The sequence below is a fragment of the Mastigoproctus giganteus genome, chromosome 8, assembly GCF_048544385.1.
Source record: "Mastigoproctus giganteus isolate SK-2022 chromosome 8, ASM4854438v1, whole genome shotgun sequence".
NCBI classification, from domain to species: Eukaryota; Metazoa; Arthropoda; class Arachnida; order Uropygi; family Thelyphonidae; genus Mastigoproctus; species Mastigoproctus giganteus.
This window is the reverse complement of record NC_143582.1, coordinates 174748819-174771531: the sequence shown is the minus strand read 5'-3', so window position 1 is coordinate 174771531 and position 22713 is coordinate 174748819. Positions and strand designations below refer to the sequence as shown.

Sequence of the window (22713 nt, the reverse complement as noted above, 5' to 3'; positions counted from 1 at the left end):
GCCTTACCGGGGAAACCCCGGTGGGCCAGTGTGACTTTGGCAATAAACCATAGTATGAGGCCACTATAAATTTTCCCGTGTAAGAATTTTTGACCCAGTCCGCCTCTGTTTATCGATAATTGCTTTTCTTTTTCTCTCTGAATCTGCAGTGTCTTCACCAGGACTCTTCCTTTTCACACCTTTTAATTAAGTATTTTACTCATTTTTAGGGAATAAAGCACAATTACAAAACGAGAAGGCACGCTTGATACGCGTAAACAAAGCTGCGCGCATGTAGCAACTGAATAAACAACACCATAAAGGCAGAGATACGCTATTAACACCTCGCATTTCTAGGGGTTACTACCATAAAACAATAAAAATCCAGTTGCGTTTCTGCTAGTGAAATCTGTTATAAACTGGTAGTAAACTCGATCTAATTGCATTTGCGATTATACCGATAGCTGGAATTGTGTTGGTTTTTACGTTATTATGGTGAAATGTTTTCCCCTTCACTGATATAAAAAACATAAAAGCAGCAAAGTTGAATTTTGTTCATCTTTCGCTCTCATTCTCCGCCGTCGCACCGTATATCGATAACATATGAAAAACGACCTTGAAGATAGTGGGCGGCAGCGTTGCCAAACGAAAAAATCAAGAACTGCGTAACTCCGAGTTCGCGTAAGTCGGGGTAGCGTAAGTCGGGGTATTACTGTACTTTTATTCTTATTTACACATAACTGACATGATTCATTCTCTCAGAACTCTGTTCAAGGCCCTGTCTAAAGGAATGGGATTTGCAACCCTGAGCTGTCCAATTTTTCTACATTTTCTCTACTTTCTTTTCTGTTTCTTTATTTTTTTATTTCTCATGAGCCATTAGTTTTATGAATGCATATCAAGAAACTATATTCTTCATATCCTACCATTTATTTCTTCTTAGTTTTAGCATCCTTTTTTTGCTACTTTCTTCGTTATTTATTTATTTTCTTATTATAGGTTGTATTTATGCTTATCTTTGGTGACACTCTGATTTCTAGGCAAAATGATATATCTCTTTTGGGGATTACCCTGACTTCTAATCTCTCTTGGCACGAGCACATTACAAATATTGTTTCCTCTGCATCTAAAAAACTTTTCTTTCTCTTTCGCTCTCGGCATTAATTTTCTTCCAAACAGCTGTTCACTCTGTACAAATCACAAATTCGCCCTACCATGGAATATTGTTCCCACATCTGGGATGGTTCCCCAAAACCTCTCTCAGGCTTCTAGATTCCATTCAGAAGAGGGCAGTTAGGTTAATTAATGACTCTCCTCTCTAACAGAGTCTCTCCACTCTCTGTCTCATAGATGTACTATTTCTGCTGCATGCCTTTTCTACAGATACTTCGATGGGCACTGTTCTTCTGAATTAGCTTCTATAATTCCTGCTCTCTCTTTCAAAACAGTCTGAACACGTGCCATCACTAGCGAACATCCATTTACTGTCCAACTTCAAACCCACAGACCCATTTTTTTCCCTCATATCTACTGCTAGAGGTTTCTATTGTCTTTTACATTCTAAATTTGCTCATTTCCAGCCAGTTCTTAAAAAGGGTGACAAATCCCTCCCATCCAATTATCGTCCCATTGCACTTACTTCTACTATTTTATTTTTAAAGTAATGCAGAAATCAGTTCACTGCAACTCTTAAACTATTTAGAAACTTTCCATCCGATCAATAATTGCCAGATGGCTTCTGTCAGTGTCGATCCACTGGTGATATTCTAGATTATGTTACCCATCTATGGACAAATTTAATGGAAAAGTTTGGTGAAACTGAAGCAGTTGCTCTTGCCATTTCAAAGGCTTTTAATCATGTTTGGCATAAAGGTCTTCTAAATAAGCTGTCATCTTATAGTTTACCAACTGTTTTTTGTAATTGGGTATCCAGTTTTTCTCTCTGACTGCTTACTGCGGGTGACAGTAGATGGCTCTCTGTCTTCTAACTTCTCTACTGCTGGTGTTTCCAAAGGTTTATTTCTTTCACCCACTATTTTCCTCATGTATGTTAATGACCTTACGAACCTAAGGGGGCATAAATTCAAATTAAGAAAAGACAGATGTAGAATAGATGTGCGGAAATTTGCCTTTAGCCAGCGGGTGGTTAATTGTTGGAACAAACTTCCATCTGTCGTTGTGGAAGTTGATAGGTTGAATAAATTTAGGGAGGAACTGAACAGGCATTTGGAGGGAATGGTGTGATTTTTTTTTTTTTTTTTTTTTTGGCTGATGCTGCATAAGCTCATACATTTGCTTTCTTGCATCACATGCCACTACTACTACCTTCTTCTATAGTTTTGCTGATGATAGCACATTGCATTCCACCTTCCAGTTTGCAAAACCTTGCCCTGTACAAACAACTTCAACTTCTGGAATCATCCTCATCAGCCATTTTCAATCCACTGCAGGATGAAGGCCTTTCCAGTAACTTCTGTTTTTTCCATTGGCCATCCATTTACTACCCACAAACTCGTGAATTTCATCTGTCCATCTCTGTTGTCTTCTTTTAGTTCCCATTAGTGTTCAAATGGTCACGAACACACCTTCCATAATGGGCAGGTGCCCAGTCATGTTGAAACCAAATGTTGTGTCTCACATTAGCTGGAATATCATCAAGTAACCCTGGTAGAACTTGTTCAAGAAAGATCTGATATTTAGCGGAGTTCATGCGGGATGGTAACAGGTATGGGCCGACTAAGCAGTCACCGACCATACCTGCCCACACATTTATTGTGAAGCAATGTTGTGCCGCATGGGGGTTCGCACTGTGTGGGCCCTCTGCTAATCCATACACTAGGTGCATGTCTGCCAGCTCACAGTTCGTATATCGATGCATGCTCTTCATGCGACAACTACTGCTTGAATGAGTAAACCAGAAATTTTCCCTCTCGCAAACTGATGAACAGTGCTGTGTACCGACTTACAGTAACATTTCTGATTATGGGTTCCTATGCGATTCACATTCCTTTAGATGTTACCTACCTCCCTTAAACGTTTGTACCAATATTTTTGAGACACCCTGTATACATAACGTGCCTATTCCCTTTACTATGTATGTCTGTCCATCTATCCACATGTAATAACTTGACTGTCATTTTATGAAAATCCATCCACTAGGATCGATTTTCATAAAATTTCATATTGGCTCTTTTAGAAAGATTTGTGAAGCCCTCCCAAATTTCATTATAATTGGAGCAATAGAAATTCAGTAATTAATTAGCATTAGTTCATTTGGTTCAGATATCATTGCATGGATTGGTTGAGTATGCATGTAATATATTCAGCATGACTACTATCTATATCAAGGGTGTGCAACCTTTTTTTAAATGACGGGCCAAATAAAATGTCTGTGACTTTTTTTACTCGTGGGCAATTTTTTTATTTTTTTTTTAGATTTCTATGATTTTTAAGATTATTAAAATGATGTATAATTAAAAAACTGTCATAAACAGTTTCATGTTATTTTTTGTAATATTTATACATACTCGTACATATAATTAATTTTATTAATAAGAAAAATGTGAAATACAAATTCAAGATAAAATTTAAAAATTGCAATTTTAGTAACAAAATACATATACAATTCAAGTAAAAAAAAATTGCAATATTTTATTTTGATAATATTTAATGAGAGATTTGTTACTGTTTATTTTTTATCAGTGAATTGATATTTGTCGTAGCAATGTGCAGAGTATTTTCTAAATTTACTTCAGAAATTCTTGGATTTTATAAATATCATTTTTTAAAAAATTTTTCACATCTACCTGTGCTTCCAAATGACAGAATTTTCTTTGCTTTATCTATCACCTGTGGAAACTCTTCTCAGTTCAGATTTGTATAAAATTCGTGTTGAGATAATTACAAAAATTTCATTTTCAATTATAATTTTTCTTGCATTTCCAATATTTCCATTTGATATTTATCCATAATTTTGTTAATATCAGGGATATTGAATGGCGATGAAAATACTTCAAAGAGTCGCTTTTTCTTCAAACTTGATGCAAATTTTTCAAAATATCAGGTTTCATTAAATACCTTCATAAAAATAAAATGGTAAATCCTCTCCAAATTATTTATTTTTATCTGTTGATTATTCACTGACCTTTGCCATTGAAACATACAACACACTTGCACTGCAATCACATTCTGCAGAGCTGTGAGTCCAAGAACCACTACTGACTGCGTTTTTTATATGATTGAAGATTTCAGTAAAGGGGATGTATGCAAATGTATCCCCAATTCCTAAAGGGGAATCAAAGGGTGACATGTTAGTTTAACTTCTGTTCTGGGCAAAATATGGAGTCCCTGGTTAAAGAAGAATTACAGGATCATCTAGACACGACTGCAGATGATTCAGACACAGCAAAGGTTGGTTAAGGGAAAATCTTGTCTGAAAAATTTGATTGGACACTAAGATGTAGTTACAAAGGAACTGGATGTAAAAAAATAATTTTAATATCCTATACTTGGATTTCATGAAAGCTTTTGATACTTTTGTTTTGCACATGGAAGACTACTGTACAAATTGGAGCAGTATGGTATTAAGGGCAAGTTACTACAATGGATAAAAGGGTAGTTGAGTGGGAGAAGACAGAGAGTGGTAATCAATGGACACTGCTCTTCATGTACTAATGTTATTAGTGGAGTTCCCCAGGTTTCGTTGTTAGGCCCACTGTTGTTTTGTATATTTATCAATGATATTGATGAAGGTATATCAGACTTAATGTCGAAGAACCAGTGATACAAAGGTTGGCAGGGTTGTTAATGACAGTAATGACAGTGTGCTTCTGCAACATGATCTTGAAAAGTTGGGCAGATGGACTGAGAAGTGGCAACTGAAGTTTAACATTGACAAATGCAGAGTACTGCATATGGGTAGAAGTAACACCAGAGAAATGTATACCAACCGTGTGGTACTACACTTAGGGTGGTAGAAAATGAAAAAGACTGGGAGTAATTGTGCAGTCAGATATGACTTTTCTGAGCAGTACAGACAGGTGGACAGAGCAGGTCATGGGATTTTTTTGTCAATGATATACAGTAATTTTGCTAGTAGGAAAAAGGAGGTGATTATCCCTTTGTAAAAGGCAATGGTTAGGCAATGCCTTGACTACTGTGTTCAGTTCTGGAGGCCTCATTTTAGGAAGGATGTAGAGTTGCTTGATTTTTTTTTTTTTTTTTTTTTTGATTTGGTAGTTGTTGGCGCATTGGCTTCTGTGACCATATTGCACCTCCCAAAGTTTTTGCAGTACTTTGATCCAAGCCCGAGGCGGGAATCGAACCCGCGACCTTTGGGTTGCCGGGCAGGTACTTTACCCACTCGGCTAGCCCGGTCGGCTAGAGTTGCTTGAGCGAGTACAGAGAAGGGCCACAAGATTGCTGAATGGAACAAAGGGTTGCTATTTCCGAGAAAGTCTTAAGCTCTGCAACTTGTTTTCTGTATTTATAAATATTGATGATGGTATATCAGGCTTAATGTTCAAGTTTGCAGACGATACGAAGGTTGGCAGGGTTGTTAAGGACACTAATGACAGTATGCTGCTGCAACAGGATCTAGAAAGGTTGAGCAGATGAACTGAGAGATGGCAAATGAAGCGATCTTGAGAATTGACAAATGTAAAGTACTTCATATGGGAAGCAGTAACCCCAGAATAATGTAACAACTCTGTGATACTACACTGACAGTGGTAGAGAATGGAAAAGGACCTGGGGGTAATTGCGCAGGCAGATATGAAGTTTTCTGAGCAGTGCAAATGGTCTGCAAGAGTAGCTCATGGTGTCTTGTCAATGATATACAGGAATATTTCTAGCAGGGATAAGGAGGTGATTATCCCCTTGTTTAAGGCAATGGTCAGGTCACACCTTGAGTTCTGTATACAGGTCTGGAGGCCTCATTATAAGAAGGATGTAAAGCTGTTGGAATGGGTACAGAGAAGGGCAAGAAGATTAGTGAATGGAATGAAGGGTTGCTTTTACGAAGAAAGGCTCAAGTTTTGCAGATTACAGTGTCTGGAGACTAGGCACCTGCGCGGTGATCTGATTTAAGTGTATAAAGCCTTGAATCGTTTGAGCATGCTCAATGCTGATGGGAGTCTTCCTCAGAATAATCACCTGAGAGGGCATAAATTCAAATTAAGGAAAGACAATTGTAGGATAGATGTGTGGAAGTTTGCCTGTAGCCAGCGTGTAGTTGAAAAAACAGACTTCCACCTAAACAAATTTAAGGCTGATCTGGACAGATATTTGGAATGAACGGAGGGGTGAAATGGGAGCGGTTATTTTTTATATATTTTTTTTGGCCGATGCTGCATAAGCTTTCTTTCTTCCATTGTATGCCTATGCTAATGCTAAAAAAATTGCTGCATCTGGAAATTAGTCACGTGCGAGGTGATCTGACTGAAGTGTATAAAGCCTTGAAAGGGTTTTGCAGGCTGAATTCTCAAGGATTCCTTCTCTTGCTCAGACTTCAAACCTCTGGGGGTATAAATTAAAATTGAGGATAGACAGTTATAGACTAGATGTGCAGAAATTTGCCTTTAGCCAGCAGGTAGTTGATTGCTGAAACAAACTTGAGTTTGTTGTTTTGGAAGTTGATAGCTTAAATAAATTCAAGGAGCTGGACAAACATTTAGCAGGAATGAAATGGATGGTTTTTTTTTTTTTTTTTGGCTGATGCTACATAAGCTTGCTTTCTTGCATCACCTTCCTCTACTACTACTATACATCCATCAAAGATAAGATGATTCTCACTCTGTCCACACTTCAACAAAAAAAAAACTAGTGATTAAATCTCTTTGTAGTATACTCTGTGATGCAGTACAAAATTTGTAAAGGCCAAAGATAGTGAAAGTTTTAGTGTAGCCTGCATAGTGCAGTGTTGTGTTGGTCTGTTTTTCCTCCAGCCATTTAGCCACAGGGTCTTCCCTAGTGTGACTATTTTTTGCCCATCCATTGCCTCGTGGAGGCAGGCCAAGCATAGTTGGGAGTAAATAAGTCTATGGCTGAGGCAACCACTGGACATTGCCTGAGCTTGGTAGAGAGGACCCTGGAGAAAAATAAAAGAAAACTCAAATTTTTAATTAGGAGTGGAGGGTGGGGATGATAGTTCAAGTCATGAACGGGGAGGGAGTATAGCCATACAGCCAGAATGCCCTAAGTGGGAGAGGAGTTATGTTGTGAATGAATAGCACTTCTCTGTTTGAAATTGCACACTGGCCATTCCACCTGCAATCGGTGTCTGGAGGTCCCATGCCATGCCTCAACAGAGGGGAGGCACAACGTCAGCATGTAGGGGCAATTCTTATTAGGTTGTCCCACTGTGGTCTTATTGGAAGGGGCCTGTAGAACTACACATACTCTATATGTACTTAACCCAATTGCACAACTGTCATACTTACACTTACAAGTACATGTATTTATTTTTTTTTATGTATTTAAGGGTAGACTGGAAAACAGCACAACACAATTTTCACTCATACATTTACCTTCTTGCATTTGTCATTATACAGAGACAAGGTGCAGGTGCCACCTAAATATGAACAACTGCCTAGATAGTCACTATTTTTTTTATAATACTAATCACACACACTCACCGCTTAGTTTACATAGGTGACTGAGCATTCACACACTTATCACATAGAACGGGAAACATGATTTTTTTTTTAATATACAGTACAATGTCGAAAATCTAAATGTCAATAATTCGAAATATCAATAATCCAAACCAGACAGCATTTATTTTTTTATCTTTTTTATGCTGGCGCCATAAAATAATTGCAGTAAGCATGGCGCCTCCGTAGCCAGGTGGGAAGGAGCAGCAGTGCGTAGCACACGCTTCTTGATTAGACCGGGGTTCAAGCCCGTCACCAAATACGTAAGATGAGGAAAGGACAGGGAATGACCACCGCATATCCCGGAGCAATATGGTCTTAGTTGCTAATGCTCCTAAAAACCAAACAACAACAACAGCAGCAGTAAGCACCGGTTATTGTGATCATGATTGCAAATTGAATTTTGATTCTATTAAACAGCAACTGTAATAAGTGAAAATCAGGGGAATATTATCTAGAAGCTATAAAAACGAAGATATAAAGCATAAATTTATACTTTTATTTTACCTTACCAATTAACAAAATTAAATGATACGGGAAAATTGGAAGAATCCGCAGGTAGGCAAAATAAAAATAAATTTACTCTTACGTACATAGCTTAATTAATACACATACAGTACTATTAAACATTACACTTTGTAATCTGATATTTCTGCTCACCGACATTTTTTTTTTTGCTTGTAAAACCTATAACAGTAAAAAAAGATGTGTCAAAACGAAGAACACGGCACACACAAATTGCAACTAATACGATATGTGCAAGTGAGATGTGGAGTAAAATGTTTACGAAGTTTAGATATAGGAATAAAGCGATTGTGAACATTTACAGAGTTTTATTTTACCATACTTAAGTTATGGCCTTCTTCTTTTAAAAGGAAGCAGAAATTTTGAACAATTAAATTGAAGATTAAGATTTTAAACTGACTTTCAAAGGGAGAAAGTAGGTCTTTGCTAGCAAGATTTTGTGAGGTTGGAAAGTCAACCAAAACAGAAATTAAAACAATGAGAAAAAAAATTTTAAGTTTGCATTGAATCTTGATTGAGATGGTGGTGCAAAAGAAAAGAAAAACTATGAGAACAGAAGAAGAAGAATCTTTATTGCAATGCTAAGAAGAATCTTTATTGCAATGCTTAGAATGATAATTTACACAATAGTAGTTGCAACAGCCCATTATGGCACAGTGGCCAGGCGTTAACAATGTACTACAGAGATGTTATTGCCTCAATAAGCAAAAAATACATAAATAAATAATAGCATAATAAATAAATGAAATAGAGTACAGGAAAATGGAGAAATGACTCAAGTATACTACATATATACGAGTAGAACACTAAGTTAGTGTACAACCATTTGTTTCAAAATACATTCTATAGGATATACATTTAAGTGCATAAATATGTACGTAATTGGTTAGATTAAGAATGTACATTGCTCAAGACTCATTATAATAGTAGTAGCCTTGGCCATCCCATTGAGTATTCTTTCCCTGTACAGTCAGTCCTCGTATAGCACGTGTTTACACTACACAAATTCGATCATACACGATTTATAAATAGGGGAACGATATCTTATATAACACGAACCGAATTCGCTTATGCACGATTTGCCTTTGTGTTTACAATAAATGGCAGTCGAATGCAGAATCACCCCAACCGAATGCAACATGATAGGAATGAAGAGAAGATTCTGAAAATGTATTTGTTTTTTATATCAGTTAAAGGGAAACACATTTCACCATAATAACGTAAAAACCAACACAATTCCAGCTATCGGTATAATCGCAAATGCAATTAGATTGAGTTTACTACCAGTTTATAACAGATTCCAATAGCAGAAACACAACTGGAAATTGTTTTTATTGTTTTATGGTAGTAACCCCTAGAAATGTGCTTTAGTAAAATGTGAGGTGTTAATAGTGTATCTCTGCCTTTACGGTGTTGTTTATTCAGTTGCTACACGCGCGCAGCTTTGTTTATGTGTATGAAGCGTGCCTCCTCATTTTGTAATTGTGCTTTATTCCCTAAAATTGAGTAAAATACATGATTAAAAGGTGTGAAAAGGAAGCATCCTGGTGAAGACACTGCAGATTCAGAGAGAAAAAGAAAAGCAATATCGATAAACAGAGGCGGACTGGGTGAAAAATTCTTACCCGGGAAAATTTATAGTGGCCTCATACTATGGTTTATGGCCAAAATCACACCGGCCTCTGGCCAACCAGGGTTTCCCCGGTAAGGCTTATGGCCAGTCCGCCTCTGTCGATAGAGAAAAAATATGAAATTGTGAAACGCTTTGAGCCAAATGAAAGACCATGTGATATTGCATTTGATACAGGCCTAAATGAGGCAACGCCGAGAATTAGAAAGAATGCAGAGAAAATAAAAACAACTTTCATAGCAGGAACAACTCAGTGTAATTAAAATCCATTATATTAAGACACAACGAATTGGAAGAGATGGAACGACTGTCATCTGTTTGGATAGAAAATCAAACAAAAAACAAGTTTGCTGACGATAGAAGCAAAAGCATTAGCAATATTTTATTACGTAATAGTCGTAATAAAATACGTAAGTATTTTATTACGATTATTTATTGTGTTTGGTAATGTTTTGGTTACAAATGTGTGTTCAATCTTGGGTGGTCGGCACCTAACCCTATTTTTCCCATAGGGCCTGTTGTTTATATTGCACGATTTTGCATTGCACGAGTGTTTCTAGGAACACAACTATCGTGCTATGCGAGGACTGACTGTATTGTCAATCTCGTTGAAGTCGACATCTAAGCCCTGGACTTGAGATAGCATCTGTTGAGGAAGAAACCGGTCCGACAGATGGAGGCGTCTTTGCAGAGGGCATAGCTTGGGAGTTTCTCATAGATGTGCCACTGGGATCCTCCATGCATAGTTATCCTAGAAGGCGGGGGAGGAGATGAGACCAGTCATGAGTTTGACTGTTGTGATGAGCCTCCTTTCATTAATGAGTGACTTAAGCCTTGGGATGTTAAGTGCGTTGGCCAAAGTGGTGGTCTGGAGCTGGGGAGGCAGGCAAAGTTTGTGGCATGCCCACTTTAGAAGCCAATACTCGTATGAGAATACTGGTTTGGTTGTAGAGGGAGATGCAGTGGCCCAAATCTCTGCAGCATAGAGAAGTGGCTGATATACTATGGTTGAAATGTATCTCACCATGGTGGATTTGTCTGTTACATGGTGCAGATGTTGCTTGCATCTCAGTCTGGCGGCTTTTTTGAGGAGTATGTCTTCGTGCTGGCTGGAAAGAAGCTTTGGTTCATATCTGATTCCTAGGTCGATGCGATGTTGGACAAGCGGGATCGAGGCTTCATTGAGGGCTGGATAGATTTTTATTGGCTTTTTTTTTTTTTTTATGAAAACCCCAAACACGAAAGGTATCAAAACCTATAGTACGTAGTACCGTGCATGGGTTGAAGGAAAAGTATGGGGGGGGGATGTTGCTTTAATGAGAAGACCACGATTTCTGACTTCTCAGGATTGATATGCAGACCAAATTGCTTGAGATAGATGGGTTGAATACTTTTGCACAAAATAAATTTATTAAAAAATATATTCTTTTCTTTTTTTTCTATTTTCTAAATTTCTGCATTCCTTCAATCTAAGTGACCAAAAACTTCTCTTGTTTTCCCAAACTTTTACCTCATTGGTTTTATTAAGTTCTAGTATGTGTGAGATACAGAATTGTAGCCACCAATTGTCTTTCACCAAGAGCTTTCAGAAATATTTCAAATTGCCATATATCGAATTGTCACATACAGCAAAATGTCATGCACCAAATTGTCTCATACACCAGACGACCGTATGACAAATTCTTACATCTATTTGACATGATCCTCAGTAAAAACCTCTATTTCACGAAATACAGATAGCTCTCAACTTTATGAGTTAATTTGTTCCTAGCACGCATTTGTAAAGCGAGAATGAAATCCCATGGACATAATGTTCAAAATAGGAGTTACGTTCTCAACAATGAAATTAGTTAGCTAATTAGTTTGTTTAAACGATTGATTTATCCAAAGAAATTAAAACGTAGCCTGTAAAATCAAGTACATTATAATAATAAAGAAATTATTTATGACTTACAAATTTTAAAGAATGTTTATTCTTCATCATCGATGAAATGCACACTCGTTGATCACTTATTATTGGCTCGGCACTTGGCGGTTTGTTGCACAGGCAGTTGTCTTCTTCAGAAATGCCTCAAGAGCCGTTTGCTCCAAGATAATCTTCTCTTTTCTTTATAAATTTCAGTAGCATGCATAAGCATTTTTTAATGGAATGCACAAATTGCAACTAAAATGATTTGCGCAGAGTAACAAGTTTACGAAGCTTAAAACAAAAAAAGGAATGAAGAAAAGATTTTGAAAATTTATTTGTTTTTTATGCGATTTAAGATTTGAGTAAAGGGGAAGCACATTTCACCGTAATAACTTAAAAAACCCACACAATTCCGGCTATCGGTATTTTTGCAAATGCAATAGCATCGAATTTACTACCCGCTTATAATTGCTAGCAGTAACAGAAAAGCCCAATGAACTGGAAAGTGCAAATTCTTTTTATTGTTTTATGGTCGTGACGTACAGAAATGTGCTTTAGAAAAATGTCACAAAGGCATTCAAAATTGGTTCTTATGACAGGAATATATGATAACGATGAAAGTGTAGTGCATTTTAGTGATTCGAATTGGTAATTAATACAATTTGCACTATAAAAATGACCTTTTAGAGAATTATATAGTGAAAATTTCAACTTCTGAGGTCATGGAACTAATTACCAAAAAACAATGTTGTTGGGTTCACATTCGATATTTTCACGATACGATGGTGTCTCTGGAATGGATTAATATCGTGAAGCTGGGTACACAGTATTGTATAGCTACAAGCGTGGTTTGAAATGCGGTATTTATGAATGTTTAACATTCATTTTTTGCAATCAATGTTCATATTTTCGATTTTGTTAATACTTGATACTTAAAAAAAAAAAAAAAAAAAAAAAAAAAATCTTGTAAACCCGGGAACTGCCTGTACTTTGAAGGGGGGGGGGGGGTTAAATCTGGTGTGAAAAAGCTAAGTATAATTGGAATATGTTACTTTTCTCTCTTAGCTATGTGTATCTCATATCAAATTGTGTGGATCAAAATTAAATATACGCCCCCAGAAAGTATTGGCAGCTGTTAAACTTGAAGAAAAACATCAGACAGAGTGGAGACAATTGGGTTTGCCAATTATGATTTCCAGGTAGGTCATTCTGCTATTTTTTTTTTTTATAAAATTGTTTGTAATCTAATACTTCAGTTATACAAGGTAGTTTTTGAGCTTCAGTATATATTTCTTCACTTAAAAAATAGTGTATAACACCACACCTGACCAAAAGTATACTCTTTCTGCTATCACACAGTGTCTTTATGTATACCACTGCCAAACAGTTCTGCAGACCTCTTCCATGGTTATTATTGTTGCGACATACTGTAGCCTTGGTTGTGAACTCCCATCCCTTCAAGATTGTATTCACCCTTAATAAAGAAAAGGAATTGCAGAGGCAAATGTGATGTTGCAAAATAAAGGAACTGCATTATTTTTCAAATAATGACAAGAAGGGACTGATAACATTAGAACATTGCTGTTGGCTTTTTTCACTCTGTGGCTGAGTTAGTCAGTCTCAGATGTAGATAGCAAGGTTTTCCCCTATTGGAAAATTGGATTTTTCATCCAGCAAAACAGGCAAATCGACCATAGAACACAAGCAATTTACAGACATAATGCACAAATAATGACAAGAAGGGACTGATAATGTTAGATCATTGCTGTGGGCATAGCGATGATCAAATAGTATTATGCAAGTTGGGAATGGTTTCAAAGATACAAGGCTGCATAATACAAAATTGACAGAGGAATTGGCTTGTGCAGATTCAGAAGCAGGTGGTTTCCCCAAACTACTTTTTTTGAAATTATTGAGGTGGGAGATATAATGGTAATCTAGAAGATGCAATAAGATTATTCTGATGAAAGGTGGTCTCACATGTATCAGGGCTGTGTGAGGATGAGGTGACGAGGCTCTTGCCTAAGGTTAAAAGCTGAAAAGGGTGCCAAAAGAAAGATTAAATAATTGCCAACATTCTCAATTTTATGTTTTGATTATTCCAAGTCTGTGCCGGCAGCATAGTGGTATCATCACCGTCCTCTCCACACTGGGTGGAAAAGGCCCGGGTTCAAATTCTTTCGATGATGCGAGGAACTTTAATGGGCTTTTTTTCACTCTTTGACTGAGTCAGTCTCAGATGTAGATAGCAAGGTTCCCTCCCCCCCTTGGAAAATTGGGTTTTTCATCCACCAAAACAGGCAAATCAACCATCGAACACACGCAATTTACAGACATAATACACAATGGACGGCAGATGAATTTAATTATTCTGGTGGCCTAAAAATAATAGTTTGGTTTGGATATTTTGATTATTCCAATCTGGTTATCATCTTGCTTTTGCAAGACAAAAATCTTCAAAATTATTCATGAATACGAACTGTTAGAATTGTTTGCCAACTTGGAAGTGGCATTAAGAATATATTTAACGATTCCAGTGACAGTTGCATCATGTGAAAGAAGTTTCAGCAAGCTGAAATTGATTAAAAACTATTTACAATCAACATTAAGCCAAGAAAAATTATCTGATGTGGCCATTTTATTAATTGAGAGAACAATATGTAATCAAATAAATTTTGATAAAATTATTGATGACTTTTTGTCACTCGAAGCTCACAAAATAAAATTGTAATCTGCACATATAAAAGCCTTGTGTCTGTCTGTAAAAGAAATATTGTTTATTTCTAATTAAAATTATTCTAATTTGTGATATTTTTTATGAAACATTTGTTTCAAGTATTACAATAATATTGTTTTTATTTTTGAAGTGAATGATGCATAAATAAATCTGCACAACTCCCACATAGTCACCGAGCTGGTTTAGTCACTCGGAACATGGGATTAAATGTTCGATTCCCTGATGATAGTAATCCACTCCTCTATCACTTTGTGTTCAGAAAGGTGTTTTTTGTTTGTGCATCATTTGCAAGTCGTTGTCCCCCCCTAGATGTTCTTTCAGCTTGCCAAAGATGTGCTGACCGGAAGTTGGTAAATTGGCCAGCACACATTGGTTTATGATGGACAGTTGTCTTCAAGCGCTTCCGGTCAGCACACGTGCTAGCCATCTTCTTGCCACTGCACGAACCTTGCTAACTCGTGCCTGGACACACTCTAGCTCTGTAAATGAGAGGCGCACCGAAATTATTAAAGTCAAGGCGGATCTCACAAGGTGTGGCTATCCCATCAATATCCTTGACAGGTGTGACTTACAGACACTTGGCCATGTAACGACCAACAGAAACATCCAAGGTAATGATTCAGCCGTGAACGCCTTTATCCCATATTACCCAAACCTATCACAACAGGTTTGTAGTCTTAAAATCACATGGGATAAAATGCGTACAACTCCTAGGCAGAAAATTGCGATCCCTCATCTCTGAGGTAAAAACACCTGTCCCTACCTTACTACAAAGCGGATTGGTCTATTGCATCTCTTGCCGTGACCGCACTAGCTGCTACATCGGCTAGTGCTACATCGGGGATACTGGGATATGGCTCAAAAAACACAAAAGAGCAATCCTCTTAGCGGATGTGGAGCACTCAGCTATTGCCAAACACGTTTGGGCAACCCACCACGACATCGATCCACATCGCGATGTCGTGATTGTGGATAAATCCTGCCACTATCGCCGACGTGCCTGGTTGGAATCGTTGAACATCAAATGCTCCAATACCTCAATCAACAGGAACAGTGGATGTCAAGTCCACCCTATCATCGAAACAGCAATCATGACTATTGACAAATGCTGGCAAAGTCTGCACGCATTACAGCCACAGGCTTCAACATCGAACAGTTAATCACACACTTCACGTACAAGATTGGCAGTACACGCCCTCATGCTCCATTCTTAACTGTCAGTTTAACTGAGGAAGGTTGACAAAACAACTGAAAGCTTTTTTGTTTGTATGTATCTAATCTAATATATGTATATTTCCCATTATTAAATTTGTCAAAATCTATTTTTGTATCCGTTTTCGCTCTGTGTTACAGTAATTTTAGTTTCAGCATTAATTGTTGTGCTTTTTGCCATAAATTCCACGTAAACAACTCCTTCACAGTCGAAAAACATAGTGGCCATGACGTTTCTGCTGATAGTGCAACTTTGAATTTCTTCCGCACAGGCGATGTTGTGTGTCTCCATTCCATAGACGCTCTCTTCGTTTCTGAGGTGAAATGGTGCACCTACGTTTCATCACAAGTGGTGATGCAGCATATGAAGTCATGGGCTTCTACAGAATAGCATTGAAGGAAGGCTATAGAAGACAAAAAATGTTGACCTTTGTGTTCATCTGTCAGTCAATGAGGAACGCATCATGCACACAATTTGCGATATTCAAGATGTTCATGGACGATGGAATAAACACTGCCTATCGAAATATCCAACTCCTTTACCATTTCTGTGACTGTCAGTCTTCGATTATTGTTAATCATTTCATCAACCTGCATCACGTTGTCTGTAGTGGTCGACGTTGATGGCCTTCCTTTTTGATCAGAATCCGTCAATTCTGTGCGACCACTTTCAAACTGTTGGCACCACTTCACTATGGCTGGACGCGACATTGCATTTTCCCCATACACCGCAGTTACTTCACAGTGAATCTTGGAACAATTCAGATGTTTTGCCCACAAAAATCGTACTGTTCCACGTACCTCGAACTTGGAGTAACATTCTAGCTGACGTGCCATTATGAACGCTTGCTCGTACACAACTGTTACTGCTATGTCAACGAAACTTGCCTACCAGGGGGCGCACGATATGAACTCCATTCTGTGCTGGCACCACATTTGTTGCGCAATTATACCAATCAATGGTTGCAGGTGTAACTTATATTTTGAATGCCACTCGTATATTTATAATAAATACTATTTATGAGAATAAAAATCACTTTAAACAGTTTTTATTTTATTTTTTTTGTCATCCTTTTATTTTTTATTAAACGTGTACTAGAAATGTATTTTAAATAAGCCTTTTTTTTAAAAAATATTTTAGTCGCGGGTGCAATTTTTCATTCTTCCCTCAGGTACTACAATGTTTTGGCATAACTCTGACATATATACACGGAGCAATATGGCCTTAGTTGCTAATGCTCCTAAAATCCAAACAACAACAACAACATGTATACATACATTGCAGTTAAGTAGAAAAACTTTGCCTGGTTTAGTGCTGTGAAAGACTGTTTCAACTTATTAATAGGTGGTAGTAGTAGTAGTGGCATGTGATGCAAGAAAGCAAGTGTATGAGCTTATGCAGTATCAGCCAAAAAAAAAAAATCACACCATTCCCTCCAAATGCCTGTCCAGTTCCTCCTTAAATTTATTTAACCTATCAACTTCCACAACGACAGATGGAAGTTTGTTCCAGCAATTAACCACCCGCTGGCTAAAGGAAAATTTCCGCACATCTATTCTACATCTGTCTTTTCTTAATTTGAATTTATGCCCCCTTAGGTTCGTAATCTGAACAAGTGGAAGGATCCCATCATTATTCAGCATGCTCAACCCATTCAAGGCCATATACACCTCAATCAAATCACCGTGCAGGTGCCTAGTCTCCAGCCACTGCAATTTGCAGAACTTAAGCCTCTCTTGGTAAGAGGATCCCTTCATTCCCCTCACCAATCTTGTTGCCCTTCTCTGTACATGCTCAAGCATATTACATCCTTCCTAAAATGAGGCTTCCAGACCTGTACGCAGTACTCAAGGCGTGGCCTGACCATTGCCTTATACAGAGGGACAATCACCTTCTTTTTCCTGCTAACAAAATTCCTATATATCATTGACAAAACCCCATGACCTGCCCTGGCAACCTGTCTGCATTACTCAGAAAATTTCATATCTGACTGTACAATTACTCCCAGGTCTTTTTCATTTTCTACCACCTTAAGTGTAGTACCACACAGTTGGTACGTTTCTCTGGGGTTACTTCTACCCATATGCAGTACTTTGCATTTGTCAAGGTTAAACTTCAGTTGCCACTTCTTACCCCATCTGCCCAAGTTATCTAGATCCTGTTGCAATAGCACACTGCCATTACTGTCATTAACAACCCTACCAACCTTTGTATCATATGCAAACTTCGACAATGAGCGTGATATACCTTCATCAATACATTGATAAAAATACAAAACAACAGTGGACCCAACACCGAACCCTGTGGGACTCCACTAATAACATTAGTCCACGAAGAGCAGCACCCATTGATTACCACCCTCTGTCTTCTCCCACTTAACCATCCTTTTATCCATTGTAGCAACTTACCCTTAATACAATTCTGCTCCAATTTGTACAATAGCCTTCCATGCACAACAGTGTCAAAAGCTTTCCTGAAATCCAAATATATGATATCAAAATTATTTTTTGCATCCAGTTCCTTTGTAACCACATCATAATATCCTATCAAATTTGTCAGACAAGACTTTCCCTTAACAAACCCATGCCGTGTCTGAATTATTGCTGCAGTCTTGTCTAGATAATCCTGCAATGCATCTTTAACCAGCGACTACATTATTTTACCCGGAACAGAAGTTAAACTAACTTATTTGTAATTACTCATGTCACCCTTCGATCCCCCTTTGTGAATTGGGGATACATTTGCACATCTCCAGTCCATGGGGACCTCCCCTGAGTTCAAGGATGCTCTCATAATTATGGCTAATGGTTTGCTTAGTTGCTTTGCCGCCTCCTTTAATATAACTGGATAGATCCTATCCACCCCAGATGCCTTTCTTGTGTTTAACTTCAACAATTTCTCCTCCACTTTGCTCTTAGTTATTACAAAATCATTAACCACCCTGCTACAATTTGATAACCTTCTGCCATTTTCAAACCTTAACTCCTCATGTGTGAATGTAGATGCAAAATACTCATTCAGTTTGTTTGCTATCTGAGGAGGATCATCAACAGTCAAACCATCGATATGAAGTGGACCAATCAGATTCATCCTCTTCCTTTTAGAGTTTATATAAGTAATGTAACTGGTGACTTCAAATTAAAGCCACTTTTAGTTCCTCAAATCCAGGGGCTTTCAAAAATGTTTCAAACTCTTCACTGCCAATGATTTAGAATAAAAAAAAGCATGAGTTAGTTTAATGCTTTTCTGGACTAGTTTATATATACTCTTTTGTTTCAGAAGTGGAAAAATATCTGTTGGAAGACAATTTGTCATTTAAAGCATTGCTAATCCTTGGCATTGCTCCTTGTTACCCTTCTCATGTTGTGGATTCTCACCCTCAAATTAAAGTAATGCTCCTCCCACAACTACTTCCCACTTCTGCCTGTGTATCAAGGGAATAATTTTTACTTTCAAGCAGTATTATTTCAGAACAGCAGTTTAGGCTATTTATCAAAGGGAGGGAAGCAATGACGTGCAGTTTTGGAGGAGGGAGTATAACCTCCTTATGACACTTAGAAATATTGGTGATATCTGGAAAGATATGAAGCAATCCATTTTGATGTTTTTTTCAGAAAACTTTACCTGCATTATGTGTATAAAGATTTACAAAAAAAGAAAATCTCACAGAGGAAATGTTAGACGTGTTGAAGCTCCTTAACCTGGATGTGGGTGGAGATGTGAATGAGTAGCACGAGACTCACAGAGACAGAGAATATTTCACAACCAACAATTTCATTGAGTTGCCAGCACAGGTACAAATTGAAGGAAGAAATGATGGTGATACCGACTTCAAAGAGCCTGGAACCTTAAACGTTTGAAGATGCTATATGGTAATTATCCATTCATCAGTTTTGTAATGAAACACTTTCATCATGTGAATAATACAGATATAATTTTATTTAGTTCTTAAGATTTAATTACCCTAAATTTGTTAAAGCTGTGACATTTCAAGACGAATTCCCTTGACAAATGTTATCATCAGACCATACATGGGTTAAAGTTAAAGGAATAGAGAGCAAATTTAGAGAGAGATATCATTATGAAGTTGGAAGAGGCAAATATAAGAGTCATAGATGACACCAGTCTCAGTATTGAAAGAAGCAATAATGTTGTGAGAGGCTTTTGATGTCACTGCTATAAGATTTATATGATGAAAAGAAGGCAACTTTTGTTTTTGTTTCCTTCAGCTTTCTTTGAATGAATTTTTCAAAAGGGATTAGTTTATCAGCATGTAATTGTATTTATATTTCCTTAAAAAAAAAAAAAAAATTGAATTATTTGCAAATATTCAGGAATGCATCAAGTTACATTAGTTTATATGAGAAATTGTTTACTTAGTGTATATTTTGTTTTCGTAGAGTTTTCCAAGAATGTGTTGCATTCATTAACCAAGTGTTAGGTGTGTGTTCCTTTCTTTTTCACCTTTTATATAAATTACTTCTGCCATCTAGGAAGAAGATCCTGTGTCAATGACCATGTGCTATTGCTGTAGTTTTTTAATTATATGAAGCAATTGTGTTTCATCATATTATTGCATCCAGAAGTTATTGTTATAACCTTTTATTCTGTAAAAGTTGTAATTATGATATGAAAAAAATGTATGCTCAGAGCCTATAGGGTTAACATGTTTTTAAAATTTATAATATTTCGTTTGATGTAGACCACCCATCTCAAAAGCAGACAGAAAGCAAAACCAAACGACAAAATATAGATGTATTTCTCGCCCAAAAAGGTAAGATAGAGTGAATTGCTTATTTGGCTTTTAATTTCATTTTTATCTTTGTACCTTCATCCTTAGCTGCCTTCACATTTTGATGATTTTGTCTATATACTATACCTTAATGTTGAATTTGTAAGGCTCGATTTACTGGAATATTGATCAAATGAATTCTTTTACTCTGTGTTGTTGTTAATATAGGTTGATACCCAGAGTGCAGTGATGTTGTTGATGTTGATAAAGCAAGTGTAAGCAGTGATACTGATATTTATATGGCAAACTGATAGCACAGTGGTTAATATCCTGAAATAACTTGGACTCTTCTTTAGTGAAGTGATTTATATTTAATGCTAAATGTAAATACAAATATCCAAATGTTGGTGCAGGAAACACTTTGCATGTCATTAGTTTCTTGTGTGTGTGGTGCAAGTTTAATTAAAAATACCCTTCAATAAGATAAAAGACATAAATATTGGAAGGTTTATAAAACAAATTATCAGTGCGTTCTAAATTCTAAAAAAGTAACACATTTATTTTGTGTATTGTATGTCGATGTGAATTTTCAATTTAGAAGTAGGAAATATGTTATAATCAGACATTTTAAAGCAAGTATAAGAACAATGTGTACTGTGTAGAAAGAAATTCAAAAATAGCTACATCATTTCACAATGACAGTGATACCGTTGTACACTGAATATTTATTTGCACTGTTTATCATACAGTTGTCATCTTTGTCTTCTGAGTTGTGCTAATAATTGTGTGTTTCCGATTAGTGAACTCACAAAAAAAAAAAAAAAATAATAATAATAATTGGTTGTGGAAGGACAAAAATAGCAGGCATTGGTAGTGAACTTGTAAAGAGAGTAGAAGAAAAGGTAATAATGGCTCTGAAAAATTTTTAATTTTAGTTACTACAGTTAGCATTAATAAAAGTGATTCCAAGCTATATCCCACGGCACTAACTTTCCTAACCAAAAAAAAAAAAAAAAATTTGTGAAATCAAAAGCAGTTTGCTGTAGTTGGTACCATTTAAAGGAAACTGCTTCTAAAAGTGTTTGGGATAATTTAAAAAAAATCTGCCTGGCACTTGCTGTTGATAATGACACTGTTTTGCTAATCCACAAAAGTTGTTGGAGTGGGATTTATTGGTGCAAGGGCTGCTATGACCATATTGCACCACCAGAAAAGTGGAGGAGGAGGAAGAGTGGTGGTGGTGGTGGTGGTGACAAATGATGCAAGAAAGCAAGCTTTTATAGCATCAGCCAAAAAAAAAAACTACACACTCCACCCATGCATACCCACCAAAAATTTGTCTAGTTCTTTATTATATTTATTCAAACCATCCACTTCCACAATAACAGATGGAAGCCTGTTTGAACAATCGACTGCCCTCTGGTTTGAAGGCAAACTTCTGCAGTTATCCCACAACCATCCTTCTTCAACTTTAATTTATGTTCCCTCATGTGAGTGGTCTCAGCAAGAAGAAGAATGCCATTAACTTACTCAATCCATTCAAAACCTTAAACACTTCACTCAGATCTCCCTACAGGTGCATAGTCTCCAGACGTTGCAATTTTCAGAACTGAAAAGCCTTTCTAGGTATGAGCACTCTCGTTTCTTTCACTAATCTGGTTCACCATCTTTGCACTGTTCCAGCAGATTTACATCCTTCCTAAAATGAAACCTCCAGACCTGTATACGGTACTCAAGATGTGGCCTAACCATGGCCTTATACAAAGGGGGTAATCACCTCCTTTTCACTGCTAGCATAGACAAAACCTCACAAGCTGTGGTTTTTTTTTTTTTTTTTTTTTGAAAAGTTACTTTGAGATTACCGCTGTACATGTGCAGAAATGGTAGTTAAACTTTAACTTCCATTTTTGCAAACTTGGACATTAAGTTTGACATACCTTCATCAATTAACCCCAGGGGCTCGCATCTGGTGAGTATCGGCTTGGCATGCCCAGGGTCCTGAGCTTGATATCATTATTCTTCTTCTCTTTCTTGGTGATTCCCTTCTCTCTCTCTCTCTCTCTCTCTCTCTCTCTCTCTCTCTCTCTCTCTCTCTCTCTGTCTCTCTCTCTCTCTCTCTCTCTGGATGTTTTTTTGGCAGTGACTCCATTATTTTCCCTAGAAGAGACATAGGCTAACAGGTCTATAATTACTCATTTCACCTTTGTGAATCCCCCTTTATGAATTTGGGATACATTTGCACATATCCAGACCATAGCAACCTTCCCTGAATCCAAGGATGCTCTCATAGTTATGGCCAAGAATTAATTTACCTCCTTTGCTGCCTCCCTTAATAT

General features: G+C 37.1%; 1 protein-coding gene across 1 annotated transcript in view; it reads left to right on the top strand.

The window, feature by feature from the left end:
- The window catches only part of LOC150082021 (uncharacterized), a 320259-nt gene that overhangs the window by 26236 nt on the left and 271310 nt on the right, over nt 1-22713 (top strand). The window contains exons 3-4 of the mRNA XM_090380398.1: nt 12761-12894; nt 20348-20419. Of these exons, the coding sequence (XP_090236524.1) occupies nt 12761-12894; nt 20348-20419 (206 nt within the window). The remainder of the gene's footprint in view (nt 1-12760; nt 12895-20347; nt 20420-22713) is intronic.